Below are 16,103 nucleotides of genomic sequence, written 5' to 3'. Positions count from 1 at the left end.
CTGGGAGTAGTAAAGTTTTTCATCTTTGACCTAGGAGTCGCCTATCTTCTGTCAGAATCCAAATAAGAGTAACAGGCTAACTTATTAGCTTGTAAGTAAGGTAAAGTCTAAGACCTTGACAAATCTTGGCCTTTCTGATCTGATAGGCCTTAGATAATCCTGAAGGGCAGTTAATGAGCTATTGCATTTTTCACTTGGTCAATATTTTGTAAGAATTATTTATTAGAAGGAGCTCTTTGCCTCCATCATTGTTTGGCAATAATCTGGAAGGTCTGGCCTCGGTCATATCCCATTTGTAAGACTGGATTAGGTAAATTCTGTATCATGGAAGACATGTATTTTTGGCCATAAAGCCTAGATATTGTAATCCTTGTCATTTTTCTCATAAATAAGTATGCATTAGCATAAGGATTAAATTAATGAATAATGAAGTGGCATTCACATAATTTAACCAACAATTTTAACTGATTAAAGGTTTAGTTTTATAGTATTTTTCAAATTTAGTTTAATACAAAGCCCTTAAATAGAAACACAACTGTAGTGTCTGAAAAGCTGAGATAACGGGTAACTGGAAGGTAAAAGCCCTACCCCCTGAAGTCCTCTGGCATCACTCAGGAGTAGTCTAATGTTTCAGGGCAGGTGCTAAAACTAGTGAATTTAGAAAGTGACAGAAGAAAATGGAGCCTTGGGGAAAATGCACACATTTTAAAAACTAGATAACTATTAGTTTGAATTCCTTTTGAATTCCTTTCTTCAGTTCTTTTTCATATATTTTCAATGGTCCTATCCAAACAGGCTGAAAGCAAACCAATTCCAAGTTAAAAACTTTTATTTGTTTAACTGTAAAAGTAGACTGAAGATTTAGGATGCTCCTCCCGCTACACACTCACAGGGCTCCTCGTTCTGTCCGCCATGGCTTGTTTCCTGAGGAGGAAGGTATTCAGCATCATGTCTCGCAGGCCCACTTTTTCTAGCTGAATAGATACGAAGGCCTCCGCAGCCCTGACAATTGAACAGACACATCTGAGCGCAAGGATGGAGGTAAGTGGGCATATACCAAGAAGACAACTCAAGACCTCTTGAAGGGACAAGAACACCTGGGCCAGGTGCTGGGCACTGCAACAGAAGGGCAGGTATCTCTGTCTCCATGGTTCACATCTGCATTCATATGTTGGATTAGTCACTGGGGAAGCTGATGTTGTCACAGACCTCCTTGGGGATCCTCATGTGCCTGAAGTATTCATCAACACTCCCTTATCAGTCCCAAACTTCAAAATATGGCTTAGTGTTTGTACTACCCAGGCCCCTATGTGCCCTTCTGGCATGAACTTCAGGGGAGCCTGAACTAAAGTGGACTCTGAAGGGCTCTCTTGTCTAGACACTTTGATCCTAAGTCTTTCATGGTATTTTGGACATGAGTGCTTAGGGCACTTGACACAATGGCCATGTTTCAGATAAACAGTATCATGAACAGAAAAGTAGCTTTGCCTGTTACTATTTTTCATTCTAAATTTCCCAGAATTAAATCAGAGTGTCACTTGCCAGTCCCAATAAAACAGTCAGAACATTTACAATCAATAAGAATATAAATGTCTCTTTTTTCTCTGTTATGGTGGAGATAGATGAAACATAATGGAGCATCCTTTATTTGTAGACTTATCTCTGTAGAGGCAATGCCTCTTAAGGTCATTATCTCTGACAATTCACCAACCTATTATTCTAAGCAATGGTCAAATTCCAGGCTTCTCAATTGAAGATAGATGTGGAAAATTTGGAGAGACCTATAAGCTTTCTTCCTTGTGTTGTACCCTCTTTGTTGTTTGAAAGCCATTCAGAGAAAGAAGGAGGGAAGGAAGGGAAGAGAGAGAGTAAAAAAAAGTAGAGGGGAAGAGAGGAAAGGAAAGAAGAGGTTGGAATTGGAAATTGTTGATTCTCCTTCATAGACTGGAGTACTTGGAAGGAGTTGAGTCTACTCAATGTTCGTACAAGGTCTTCATACCACGTCTTAAAAACTAAAACATATGCTAGATACTCTGAGAGTTTAGACTTCCTTCAATCCCTTAAATGAGGACATTTTTGTTACTTTAAAGAACTTGTGTGCAGTACCTTTTGGTAGCTTGGAATCGTTCTGAAAGATGAATAAGGGTGTCTGGAACTTTTGGAGTTGTGGATAACAGCAAGCTCTCTATATCATTCCCAGTTCTGGAATTTATTCTTTTGGTTGGACCCATTCTGCCATGATTTCTCAGATCTGAACTTATTTCCTAAAATATTTTAAAACAAAGTGAATTATTTGTTAACTTTATAAATCCTTACTGACTGAAAATTATCTCACAGCCACAACTGACTTCAAACACCTGTAAATGTCTGGATCCATGGGATTCACACAATATAACTATGAAAGGAGAGGTGGAGGGAGGAAGGGGAAAGAGGCAGAAGGGAGAGAGGGAGAAAGAGGGAAGTAGAGAGTAAAGGGAAAGGAAGGGAGGGAAGAGGAAGGAGAGAGGAAAGAGGGATAAGAGGAGAAAAAATAGGAAATCAGTATCTTTCAATATTCCTATGGTTATGGAGCTGCAGAGAACTGACAGATCAAAGTCATTTACATTTTTCCCCAACAGTGTATTCATTTCTCTTGCTTAAATGCCTAGGAGTAGTATGACTGACTCATATGATGGTTGTATATTTAACTTTTTAAGAAACTGCCAAACTTTTCCCAGGTTGTTGTACCATTTTACATTTTCAGCAATGCATGAGAGAGGAGAATTCCAGATCTTCCACATTCTTGCCAACATTCATTTTTGGTCAGTATTTTAAATTTTAACCATTCTAATGGGTATGTAGTGGTTTTAATTTGCATTTCTCTAATGACTAATGGTGTTGAACATCTTTTCATGGCTTATTTGTTATTCCTATATCTTTGGTCACCCATTCCTTCTTGAAACTTCTCTTCCTTCGGCTTTCGGCAGTGCACAAATATGTTTTCTCTCCCCTAACCTCCTTCCTTTCCTTCTTGCCCCTTGTCCCCTTTGACTGTCTCCATCATTTATATCTCTTTATTATGCCATCATCCCTCCTCTTCTCCCATACTTGAGGTAAGACCACATATATATTTTCATAATACAATACTGGGTGAAGTAGTCATGAAATATATTTTAGCCAAGTTAAAAGAGTCATGGAGACTTCCTGGAAGACATGATGACAGCTGAATTTTGATGAGTAGCATCCTCTAGGCAAAAAATATATATAAAAGTGGAGGATGGAATGTGGTAAGATAAAACATTCTAGGATTGCATGAGCAGAAGCATGGGGACATGAAACAATGCAAAATGTTTAGGGAAATTCAAATATAGTGAGTACAGGAGAAGTAGCAGGATAGAGGACTGTTGTCAGGTCACAAAGGTTGTGCATGCCTGAATAAGGAGATTAAGATTTCTTCTTCAGGCTTCAATGAGTCACTGAAGGGTTTTAATCAAGGAGGAATGATTGTGCTGGCCACTGTTTGGAAGATAGATTTGACTGGAGACAGACGTAGTGATGCAGGGCATGGAAATGGATGGATGAGGCCAGTTAGAAGGTCATTACAGCCATACAAGCCAGTGGGGATGGAGAGAAGGCACCATATTCTATAATATTTGAAGGTGATTTTGACAAGAGATAGTGATTGCCTAGTTCAAGGAAGCCAGAGTTGCTGAGGACAATACTCAGGTTTTGGACCTGATGGTGGTGACTTAGCCAAGAATGGAAATACTGAAGAAACAGATAGGAAAAGGATGTTGAGTTGAGGTGCTTGTGGGACATCCAAAAGCTGTGTAGGAGGCTTTTAGATACACTAGTTTGGGGTGTGGTGGAGAGAAGCCATGAAGAGACATAGATTTGAAAGCTGAAAGTATATTAGAAATTTTAAAACTTAAGAATTGATGTACCACCAGGGAAGGATATGTAAGGTGAGAAGAGAGGCGTTCCGGGGAAACATCACCATAGAAGAGGTGGGTGGAGAAGAGAGCATTCACCCCACTCAGGGGAAATTGGGAAGGACTTATCAAAGAGGTAGAGGAGATCAGGAGAAAGTGGAGTGAGAGAAGCCCAGGAAGGAAAAGTTAAAGGATAAGGAAGTTGGTCTACACCATTAAATGGAGGAAAGAAGTCAAGTGAAATAACTGAAAAGCATCCCCTGTATTTAATAAACAGGAGCTCTGGTGAGAGAAATTTTAGGGGAGTGGTGGAGTTAGGAACTATACTAGATTGAACAGGGGGTTAGAAAATGGAGATGGGGAGTGAAAGACTATTCTTTCAATAAGCTTGAATGAAAAATGATTAGGGCTCATAACATTCACTTAACCTACCAGAGAGAATGAAAAATGCTTAGTCTGCCCAAAACTAAGTGGAAAGAGGTATTAGAGGGAAAGATTGGAAGTACAGTAGAGAAAGGAGATAACTGATGAAGCAAGACCCCAGAAAAGATGGGAGGAAAGGGATTGGGAAAGCAGGTGGGGGTTGAACTTTAACAGGAAGAGGAATACTTCACAGTCTGAGGTAGTAGGGAAGGATGGTTGTAGGGATAAGATATGTTTGAAGAGTAAGAAGTGGAGGGCGCCAACCTAATAGGAATCTTCAACTTCGTCCCTTGACTAATTTCTTGGCTTTGTCCCATACCTGTACGGTCCATGCATCCCAGCAATGCTATTCACACCCTCCCTCCAATTAGTCCCCAGTGCTGCCACCATGGCTGAAGCTTTCACCTCTTCTTGCTTGCTGGTCTCCCTAACTTATCTATTTCCCCTTCAATCCATCAAACACAATGAATCTTCCTAATGAGAATTTTGGATCAGTTCCTTCCTCAGCTCAAAATCTTTTCATAGTCTTCTATCCATATCAAGTAATGACAGCTATCACTCAACAAAAATGCTTGCTAAATAAATACCAGACAGACACAAAGGCAAAAAATACAGTGGCTACCCTCACAGGCAATATGTAGAAAACATTACAGCTGAAGTTCAACTGATTCCATACATAGAACATATAGTAACTGAGAAAATTAAGAAATTGGGGAAAGCCTGTCTGGGCTGGATCTTTCAGGGCACCTACATTATGGTCCTAATCCATCTTTCCAGGTTTTTACCCTAATATCTTCCCAGCTCCATCATCCTGTGCTTTACTCTAATGTCTCCCCACCTCCAACTGTGCTCCTGTCTGGTGACTTTCAAAATATTGAACCAGAATAGTCCCACTTATATCTGTTTCATATATTGGTATTCTTCATAAGATTAAATTCCTTGAATAAAAGATTCCAAAAGTCAATTAAACATGAAAACCATGGGTTGTAGTTAAGCTGAATTCCTCATTTTTTTCCTGGTCCCCATCTGTACTTTCTCATTCCCATGCCCAAGTGTCTTATGACTCTTCCCTCTACTCAATATGATCACATGGTCATCTCTGCCCATCAAAAAAATTCACCCTTCAGGTTTTCTCAAATGAGTTCTCTCTGGGCTGCTCTTTCTAGTTCCCCAAACCAGTTATGATCTCTTTTCTCTGACCTTCAACTATTGCTTGTTGAAGTTCTCTTATGCCTTGTATTTGAGCCACTGTGGGCCACTCTGCCTTTCACACTGGCCTATAAGACCCTCAGGAGCTTGAATTGCACTTCAGTATTATCTGATTAGCCTAACTTATGGTCAGCATTGATTCAAGTTTGGAGGGTTGAATTTTAAAAGTCAGCATAACTCACTCTATCACTATTTTTTCTCTGCAGTATTTTATTTTCATGGGAATTAGTAATTGGGAATAGGAATAGGGATTGTGTACTCTTGCCATACCCATAAGTTTGTACTTTCTTATGAAGAAATGGATAAAGAGAAATAGGGAAATGTGATAAGGGGTGAGTATGGTGGGCTGCACAGAATCTATGAGGCAGACAGACTATTTGAGACCATGTGTAAAGCTGATTTCCTAAAACCATGTTTATTTTTACACTTAAGTTATGTTCATCTGATATCTTATGGGCAGATATTCTTTTTTTGGTCATTTTTCCAAGTGATAGTTTCCAAATCCTTCTCTTTACTTCATCCTTGTCCAATTTAACAGTGAAAAAGGTTGATACAGATGGTAACTAGTAAACAGTAAATATGACTCTTAACAATCAGGTGATTTTAAGCTAAAATTTCTGTAATGCTTATTCTAAATGTTTGCCTACTCTACAAAAATGGTAATGGAAATACACATTTATTGATATGAAAACATATAAAAATATCATTAAGTGGAGATGAAAACAGATTTCAGAATAGTGTGTGACTCTTGGCAAGCCTGAAGAGAAACAGGCACTACTTACATTGTTGGTGGGAATGCAAAATTGTATAAACTCTATGGAGGTGAATTTGGTAATATCTAACAAAATTCTATTCTCAAGTACCTTTTGACTCAGCAATCCCACTTCTAGGAATTGACCTTGAATATGAAAACACCTATGTACAAGGTTATTCAGTATAGCATTAATTATAATTGCAAGATACTGGAAACTACCTATATGCTCAATATAGGTGAGTGGCTGAGCAAACTATGATATATACACACAATGGAGAACTATACAGGTATAAAAAATAATGGGGAAGATCTCTATGCACTTATTTAGAGTAATTTCCAGGATATACTGTTAAGTGAATAAAGAAAGTACAAAATAATATATATAGACAAAATCCAAAGGCCTTTCATAATGAAAACACTTAACAAACTAGGAATGAAGGGAACATCCTCAAGCTGGTAAATGGTATAAATGAAAAGGATAATATCACACTTAATGATTAAAAACTAAAAGCTTTCCTCCTACTATTAGGAATCAGACAATAATGTCCACTCTTACCTTTTTTATTCAACATTGTACTAGAGGTTCTTGGCAGCACAATTAGGTAAGAAAAAGAAATAAAAGTCATCTGCATTGGAAAGAAAGAAGTAAAACTTATCTCTATTTGTACATAGCATGATCTTTTTTTTAAGATTTAATTTAATTTATTTATTTCTGCCCCCTTGCTGTTTGTGCTCGCTATTTGCTTTCTGTGTCCTCTCTATGTCTGCTCATCTTCTTTTTAGGAGGCACTGGGAACCAAACCTGGGACCTCCCATGTGGGAGAGAGGTGCTCAATCACTTGAGGCACCTCCAGTCCCTGTTTTGTTGTGTCTTTCCTCTTTGTATCTCCTTGCTGCAACATCTTGTTGTGTCAGCCCACTGTGCCAGCCCATGGCACCAGCTTGCTGTCTTGCTCATCTTCTCCAGGAGGCACTAGGAACCAAACCCAGGACCTCCCATGTAGTAGGCAGGAGCTCAATCACTTGAGCCACATCCACTTCCCAATAGTATGATCTTGTATATAGAAAATCCTAAGATCTACATCCCCCTAAAAAAAGCAAACTTCAAACTATTAGAACTAATAAGAAATTTCCTCAAGTTTGCAGGATACAAGATCAGTATACAAAAAGCAACTGTATTTCTATAAATTAGCAATGAACACCCTGAAAATGTTATTAAGAAAATAATTTCCTTTGACATAGCACCAAAAAGGATACAATAGTTTGGAATTAATTTAACAAAAAGAACTATAAGATTGAAAACGACACTGAAAACAACAAAACATTGTTAAAAGAAATTAAAGGAGACTTAAATTGAATGACATCCCATGTTCATGGATTAGAAGAAAATATTATTAAGATCTGAATACTACCCAAACTATTCTACAAATTCAGTGCAACTCTTATTAAAATCCCAGCTGTGTTTATGTGTGTACAGAAATTGAAGAGATGATCCTAAAATTTATATGGAAATGCAAGGAACACAGAATAGCCACAATCTTGAAAAGGAAGAACAAAGTTAGCTAGAGGACTCACACTTTCTGATTTCAAAACTTATTACAAAAATATAGTAATCAGGGAATGGATGTGGCTCAAGTGGTTAAGAGCCTGCCTCCCACATGGGAGTGCCTGGGTTTGGTTCCTGGTGACTGCTGAAAAGAACAAAAACAAACAACAAGCAAAACTAGTGAACAAAACAAGTCAGGGAAGCTGATGTGCCTCAGTGACTGAGCACTGAGCTTCTCACATATGAAGTTCGGGAAGTTCAATCCCTGGCCCCCATGGTACCTCAAAAAAAAAAAAAAAAAAAGTACTAAAGCCAGCTAGTAAGATAGGGAATTAATAGAAGAGTCTGGAACCTGGCAGAGAGTCCACATGGACATCAATAACCCCCAAGATGGCTACTGGAAGACCCTCCCCAAGATTCTCCCACTCAGAAGAAGACTTCCTCTGGAAGTCAGGAGAAGCCCCGGATATTTCCCAAAGACTTTATCATTGGGCCCTCCTGAAAGACTAATGGGAAAAATAAGCAATTAAAATGGTAAATGGCTGGAACTCCTTCCCTGCCATTAGCAAAGGGGTGGGATAATTAACAGTTCAAAAAGCAGCCCCAGAGTTCTCTCTCTCGTGAACTCCTACCTATGGACCTGTCCTGCCCTCTGCGCACCACTCTCACCATTTTTCCTCTGCCATGTAGCCATGCAAGTAAACCTAGGGAGTTATAGCCTATAATGGGGAATCATAGTCTGTAAACCAGTTCTTTTTATCACTTTTCAACCCCTTCCCCTCTCTCTGGGACCCCTGATCTGTTTTTTTCTCCCATTTCTCTTCCCTTCCTATCTGAATAAATTACTGGACTAACTCACCCAACATGCTCTTGAAATTCATTTCTGCAGCATAGTCAAAGAACCTAGATAAAATCCGGTAACAGTACAGTAATCAAAATGGGGTTCTACTGGCATAAGAATAGCCATATATATCAGTGGGATAGAATTCAAAGTCCAGAAATAAACCCTTACATTTATGGGCAACAGATTGTTGACAAGGGTCAGACAATTGCACTGGGAAACTAGTGTCTTTTTAACCAGTGGTGCTGGAAAAACTGGAAATTCACATTCAAGTAGAATGAAGTTGGACCTCTATCTCACACAATATATGAAAATTAACTCAAATAAGATCATAGACCAAAATGTAAGAGTTAAAACTACAAAATTTTTAGAAGAAAATGTAGGAGAAAATCTTTTTGACTTTGGATTAAGCATTGGTTTCTTAGATATGACAGAAAAAACCCAAGTAATCAAAGAACAAATAGATAAATAGAACTTCAGCAAAATTAAAAACGTTTATGTTTCAAAGGACACTAACAAGAAAGTTTAAAAAAAAACTATGGAATGGGAGAAAATATTTGCAAATCATATATTGACAAAAGACTTGTGTCTGAAATATGTAAATAACTTTTACAACACAAAAAGACAACCCAATTTTAAAATGGGACAAAAGATTTGAACAAATTTCTCTAAAGAAGACATACAAATGGCCAATGAGCACATGAAAAAATTTTCAACAGCATCAGTAATTAGGATAATGCAAATAAAACCCACAATAAGATACCTCTTTGCACCCACTAGGATGGCTAAATAAAAAAGACAGATAGTAACCAGTGATTCTGAGAATATGGAGAAATTGGAACTTCATACACTGTTGGTGAGATTGGAAATGGTGCAGTCACTTTGGAAAAAAAATTAGGCATTTCCTCAAAATTTTAAGCATAAAGTTACCATATGACCCAATTCCAGTCCTAGGTTTATATACAAGAAAATTGAAAACATATATTCACACAAAAACCTGTTCAGGAATGTTCACTACAGCATTATTCATAATAATCAAAGTCTCCACCAACTGTTGAATGGATAAATAAAATGTGGTATATCCATACAATGGGATATTAATCAGCAATAAAGAGGAATAAGTACTGATAATGGTGCAACATGAATGAACCTTGAAAACATTATGCTAAATGAAATAAGCCAGCCTCAAAAGGCCACATAGTATATGATTCCATTCATATGAAATGCTTGGAATAGACAAATCCACAGAGACAGAAAGTAGATTAGTGGTTACCAGCGGCTGGGAGTTGGAGGAAGGAGGGAATGAGGAGTGACTGCTAATGGGTATGAGGTTTCTTTGGTGAGTCATAAAAATATTTTGGAATTAGATAGTAGTGATGGTTGCACAAAATGTGAAATAGCTAAAAACCACCAAATTCACAGAATTGTACACTTCAAATGGAAGGATTTTATTATGCATGAATGATGTTTCCATAACAACAACAAAAGCAGGAAAAAAAAGTATATATAGTGTCTTCTGTGAAAAAAGGGACAAAAGGAAACATAAATACATCTGCTTACTTTTGCAAAAAGAAACCCAGGAAGGATATACCAGAAAACAATGAAATGTTTATAAAGAGTACGGGTGAGGGAACGGGATACTTTTTTGCTGGATTATTCTAGCCAGTCAATATTATAAAGTTACAAACAAATGAAAAATTATTAGTGAATCACTGAAAAATAAAAGAGGCTCAGTAAGGATTTGGTCATGTGTTGATTATCATGAGGAGAGGGATGCGGGAGGGAGAGGAAGGAGGACAAAAAAGAAGATAAGAAGGAAGGACGGAAGTGAGGAGGAAGGGCGGTGGCATCCTGGCATTGACTGGCAGAAGTTATAGCAACCAGCTTCTCTATCACAAAAGCTGACCTTGACAGCAGCAGCACGGCCCCCTCCGGGAATGTGGTAGAAGGACGCCTGTTGGACAGCTACCATCAAAGCATTTTTCTGAGCAACTTGGCATGCAACAATCACTTGCATATTGTCCACTCCTGAATGGGACAAGAGCTATAGGAAGAAAATGTGAAAAGTATTAGGAATTCCTTCCAGAAAGAAAGGGGTGAAATTGAGGGTTGAAATCATCACTTATTCAACATGTGAGTACACGAACCAAACCGCAGGCTGAGCTCCCTCTGAGCTGCTCAGCCGCAAGACCAAGCTTGATCGCTCCTTGAGCAGCATCTCGACCCCTGAAGGCCAGCCTGATTCTTGGTGTATGGACACCATCCCGTTTTTCCTAATCTTCAGGAAGGGGTGGGTGGGCTGAGGCACTAGGAAATGTGTGGAGTGGTGGGCTCTGTGTAAAACTGCCAGGATTAATGTTTAAATAATATACACATAAATACAAACCCGCATGCGCACACACATACATAAAAACTAAGAAATCCATCTGATTGGCAAGGGAAAAAAATGCATCAGGTCTAAAAGATCAAAGCTCCAATAACAAGTGCATGGATTGTAAAAGCCCGATGCAACTAAGGGCTGGTACATGTGCTTCTTTTTAATACCTAGCAGAGATTACGGCAAATGCTGTGCAGACTGTGGTTCAAACCAGGTCAGAGTGCATATCAAATAAGGCAACGACATCGTCAGTATTTATGAAACTTTTCTTACATATGGGGGCCAAATTTATATGAATAAAAATCATGGTTTTTAAAGGAAAACATGAGCAAATTGCTTAATTTACTTAAATTTCTTTATGTAAAAGAGGTAAAATAATTTACCTTGAGGATGCCTTCCTTTGTATAAAAACTAAATTTGCCAACTTGATTATCATCCACCTCAGAGATGGCTAGGACGAGAGTAGTGGGAGAATATCTGCAAAAAGAAACATGTCATTGGCTTGACGTGACAGGCCATTCATCACGAGGCACCACTCTGACAAGACAGGAATGTCAGTGGTAGCCCCAAGCGCTCATTTTATACAAATACTGTCAGGGCTCTGGGGTCTTTTCAACCCTCGTGGGCTGCATCTGTCTGCAGGCTGATTGGGCAACTGCTCTACAGTGTTTGAAATTCTTTTCTCCTGATCACCATTACATTCTTTTCTTCTGCTTTGCCTCTTGGCTTTTGACCAGGTTCCTTCACGGACCCATATTCCATTGTATATCCCTAAATATTGTTCTGTCTCTTCTCACTTTCTCCTGTGGTTCCAACAATCATCTCAATATCCTTTGCAGTCAGGTTTCCACTTTGGGACACCATCCTTTGTCCACGACTATGAGACTCTGCTAATATAATATCTATGCATTTTGGTGTCTTCATCTGTAGATGGGGATAGCACCATCTCTCAGGTTAGGATAAAGATTAAGTGGGATAATATGCATGAATGTGCTTTTTAAACTCTCACTAGGCTCATGTTTGGTAAATACTCCTGTTACAATGACATTCCAAAGTGGCAACTTTAAGACATTAATATACAAAAATAAATACAAACTCAAGACACTTCCTCAACACATTAACCTTCCTCTGGTAATTGAGAAGGCTCAACAGGATCTTGTGGCCTTAAAAAAACTTAAGTGACTTCTTCCTGTTCACAGGGAAAGAACCAAGGAGACTTGGTCCTCTGATCCATTTTTCTTGCTCCCTCAGACCAGGCATCACACTCTTTTTTACGTGGAAGTAACAAGATAGAGCTGGCAGCTGCTCAGGATGCGATTTCATCTTGTTTGAGATCTCTAACCTGGTTCTTCCATTTCTCAATTCCTCAGTGTTTTCAAATCCAATTATCCCCCTGACTGAGATATTTTTTCCCCCCACTGATTACAAAAAAGAAAGAAAAAGAAAAAAAAAAAAGGCACCATGGCAGATATAACATGAGGAAGACAATCTAGAAAAGCAATTACAGGGAAGTGGATGTGACTCACATGATTGGGCTCCTGTTTACCCTATAGGAGGTCCATGGTTCCATTCCTAGGCCTTCCTGGTGAAGGCAAGCTGGCCTGCATGGTGAGCTGGCCTGCGCACAAGTTCTGGCCCGCACGGAGTGAGGGCCCATGTGGAGAGCCGGCATAGCAAGATGACACAACAAAAAGAGACACAGAGGAGAGACAGTAAGAAATGCAGCAGACCAGGGAGCTGAGGAGACACAAGAGATTGAGCACCTCTCTCCCACTCCAGAAGGTCCTAGGATCGGTTCCCAGTGCTGCCTACAGAGAAGATAAGCAGACATAGAAGAGCACACAGTGAGTGGACACAGAAAGCAGACAGTGAGCACAAAATGAGAATGGTGGTGGGTGTGGTGGGGAGAAATAAATAAATAAATAAATCTTTAAAGAAAAGAAATTGCATTTGCATGTCCAGTGGTAAAAGAAATTATTTTATACTCATCATTCATTTTACTATTACATGACTTTGACTTTGACTCTGTCAAGGCTCACCTGTCTACCAGATCACTGTCCTCCAACAGAGAGGTAATAAAAACTGGAATGGGTTGGTCTACCTTCTCCTTGTGTGATGCAAATTCAAAGTGCACAGGCCTCAGATACAAATGGAACTCTTCAAAACCCATCTCCAATGCCAATTCCTTATAGAGCCTAAGAGTGGGGGGAAAAGAGTCAAGAATATTTACCAATGTTTTCCCCCAAAAGAAAGCCAAAATAGCGGAACAAAAAGAAATCCAAAAGCCAAAACAAAAGTTAGCCAAATACTGTGTGAAGTGAATGAATCACACAGGTCTTGTTTCTGCTCTGTTCTCTGAACAGGTACAGGGAATAGTTAAAAGTGGAAGAAATGTGCTTGGACACTTCGACTCTCATTTCCTGTAATCAGACTTCAGTCCTTAGAGCCCTCCAAAATCACCACTATTGTCCTTAACATGAAGTTTACCATCTTCTCTCCCAGCAAAACATGCTGGCCTCTGTGGCAGTCAGCACTGTTAGCTGTCCTCTCCTTGAGGGACATCTTTGTCCTCCTGGATCCCAGATCTCCATTCTCCTGGGTTTGCTCCCACCTCATGACATTCTCTCTATCTTCCCTGACTTCTCCTTTTCTCCTCCTCAAATCCTGGTGCTCCCTGATCTTCCAAAATTGGTCCTGTTCCTATCTTCTACATCTACTCCTTGGGGTCTATCAAATCCCAGACCCTAAAGACCCTGTATAAGAATCTGTGACTCCTGTCTCTGTCCAGACTTGACTCAGCTCCAGTCCCACATCTCCACAGCTTACAGAGTGGTTCCATTCAAATGTCCCTCTGGCATCTTGACCTTACACGTCCAGAATGACCTCCCTCTTCTCTCCACTGTAGACTTTCTTCATCCTGAGAAGTTGGCCCATTATAGCTGATTTCAAAATGCACACCTTCTAAGAATCTTGCCCTGATGCACTTAGTAAGAATGAAACACTCCCATCTCTGTGCTTCCACAGTGTTTTGTTCATTTGACTAGTTGATCATTACTAGGCTGAATTATGAGTACTTTTTATATCATCAGCTCCCTGAGAGAAAGGATAATAAAATATGGAGAGGCAGTGCCAGAGAAGTTAAAAGTATCTTAGCTAATAGTTTGAATTCTACTCCTACAATTTTATAGTTATATGATCATGGGCAAATTACTTAATTCTCTCAGCTTCCACTCTTATTGGTAAAATGTTCATAACCTACCTTATAGGGCCACACTGAGAATTAAATGAAAGAATACATGTAAAGTCCCCAATATAAACCTTGGCTACAGCAGGCCCTCAGTAATGGTAGGTGGTAGATGATTGGACTCTGTTTCTGCAGTGCTCTCATGAGGACCAGAACACAACGGCTCTATATGAGAGTGTTCACAATGAACCCTTTACTTCCATATTTTTACTTGCTTATGGAACATATCCATCACCTCACAATTATACCTAAAACATAACTCATTAATCTTTCTCTCCTCTTACCCACTGTATCTTTCATACCTCCGTCACACCTGGATGCTGTCACTGACTCATCTCTCTCGGTTCTCCAGGCCCTCTACCGTTCCTACTCTGCTATACATCTTCATTACATTCAAGAGTAAATGCCACCCTGGTGTGAGTCAGGTCCCATACGAAGTATTGGCATATCATGGTAAACAATGTGGACAGGGCTTTTGCCTGCAGGGAGCTTACACCAGCTGAAAAGCCTACAAACTAATATTAAGCATATAATTAAAAGGAAGTGTGCTGAGTGGAGAGGAAGCCTAGGTGCTAGAGGACCAAGCCTGGTTGAGGGTCAGGGAGGTGTGTGGGAGGTCTTAGAAGAGAGAAGGAGCAAAGTAGCAAGGTCATCATTTTAGCCTTTTAGAAAGTTCGCTCTGGCTGCTCTGGGGACAGAGAGGGAACAAGGCTTGTAGGCCGAGAGGCCCGAGGTTTGTAATCTCCAACGTTTTGCCACAAAGCTTACATTCTACCTGGTTCCTCGGTTTCCCCCACTGACCGAGCTAAGTGTGCACTCTCCAGACTCATTTCTATCAGTCGATGGCGGAGGGTTAGGAGTTCCAGAAGTTTGGAAAATATCTCCAGGAGCAGCCCATGAGAATCCTGGCCTTCTTTCTGTTCTTTATCTGCTGCAGATTTGAGTGCAAGCATGCCTATCTCCAACACAAGGAAAGGATCTCCCATCACTTTAGCTGAAAACAACTGAAAGAAAACAGAGCACGTTTTAAAACATAGAAGAAGAAATAAAAAATACTGTCATTCATGTGTAAATCATATACGTCAATATTTTTTTTTTATTACTGAAAAAAAAAATTCCTGTCAGTGGCATAAACTCTGGATCTAGATTTCCTGGCCTCAAAGTCTAGTGCTGTGAGATGTTGGGCAATCCACTCAACCTCATTGTGTCTCAGTTTCCTCATCTCTAAAGTGGGGATAATGGGAAGCAGATATGTCTCAACTGATGGAGCATCTGTCTACCATATGGAAGGTCCAGGGTTCCATCCCCAGGGCCTCCTGACCCGTGTTGTAACCTGCTCCACACACAGTGCTGCCGTGCGCAAGGAGTGCTATGCCACGCAGAGGGGCCCCCATGTAGGGGTGCCCCATATGCACGGAGTGAACCCCATAAGGAGAGTTGCCCTGTGTGAAAAAAGTGCAGCCCGCCCAGGAATGGTGCTGCACACATGTAGAGCTGATGCAGCAAGATGATGCAACAAAAAAGAAATGCAGTTTTGCAGTGCTGCCAGATAATGTAAGCCGACACAGAAAAACACACAGCGAAAGGACACAGAGAGCAGACAACAGGGGGGAAGGGAGAGAAATAAATAAAATAAATCTTTAAAAAATAAAAAATAAAAAAATAAAGTGGGGATAAGGATAATAATAGTACCTAACAGTTATTAATAGGTAATAGCTATCTAATGGGGTTAAATGAGTAATATCTGCAAAAGTGCCTGGCACATTGTATTTGCTATTATCATAATAATTATAAAAAT

General features: G+C 39.7%; 1 protein-coding gene across 4 annotated transcripts in view; it reads right to left on the bottom strand.

Annotated features, from left to right (window-relative positions):
• Nucleotides 1–16,103, bottom strand: part of LOC101426333 (uncharacterized) — a 166,541-nt gene that overhangs the window by 55,593 nt on the left and 94,845 nt on the right. For all 4 annotated transcript variants that reach the window (XM_058307234.2, XM_012528997.4, XM_058307236.2 and 1 more), the window contains 6 exons: nucleotides 15,107–15,309; nucleotides 13,101–13,256; nucleotides 11,445–11,538; nucleotides 10,591–10,728; nucleotides 2,107–2,264; nucleotides 891–1,002 (listed from right to left, as the gene is read on the bottom strand). In XM_058307234.2, the coding sequence (XP_058163217.1) occupies nucleotides 891–1,002; nucleotides 2,107–2,264; nucleotides 10,591–10,728; nucleotides 11,445–11,538; nucleotides 13,101–13,256; nucleotides 15,107–15,309 (861 nt within the window). The remainder of the gene's footprint in view (nucleotides 1–890; nucleotides 1,003–2,106; nucleotides 2,265–10,590; nucleotides 10,729–11,444; nucleotides 11,539–13,100; nucleotides 13,257–15,106; nucleotides 15,310–16,103) is intronic.

Source organism: Dasypus novemcinctus, chromosome 11 (assembly GCF_030445035.2).
Source record: "Dasypus novemcinctus isolate mDasNov1 chromosome 11, mDasNov1.1.hap2, whole genome shotgun sequence".
NCBI lineage: Eukaryota > Metazoa > Chordata > Mammalia > Cingulata > Dasypodidae > Dasypus > Dasypus novemcinctus.
The sequence above is the reverse complement of the archived record's forward strand: the minus strand, read 5'-3'. Positions and strand labels throughout refer to the sequence as shown.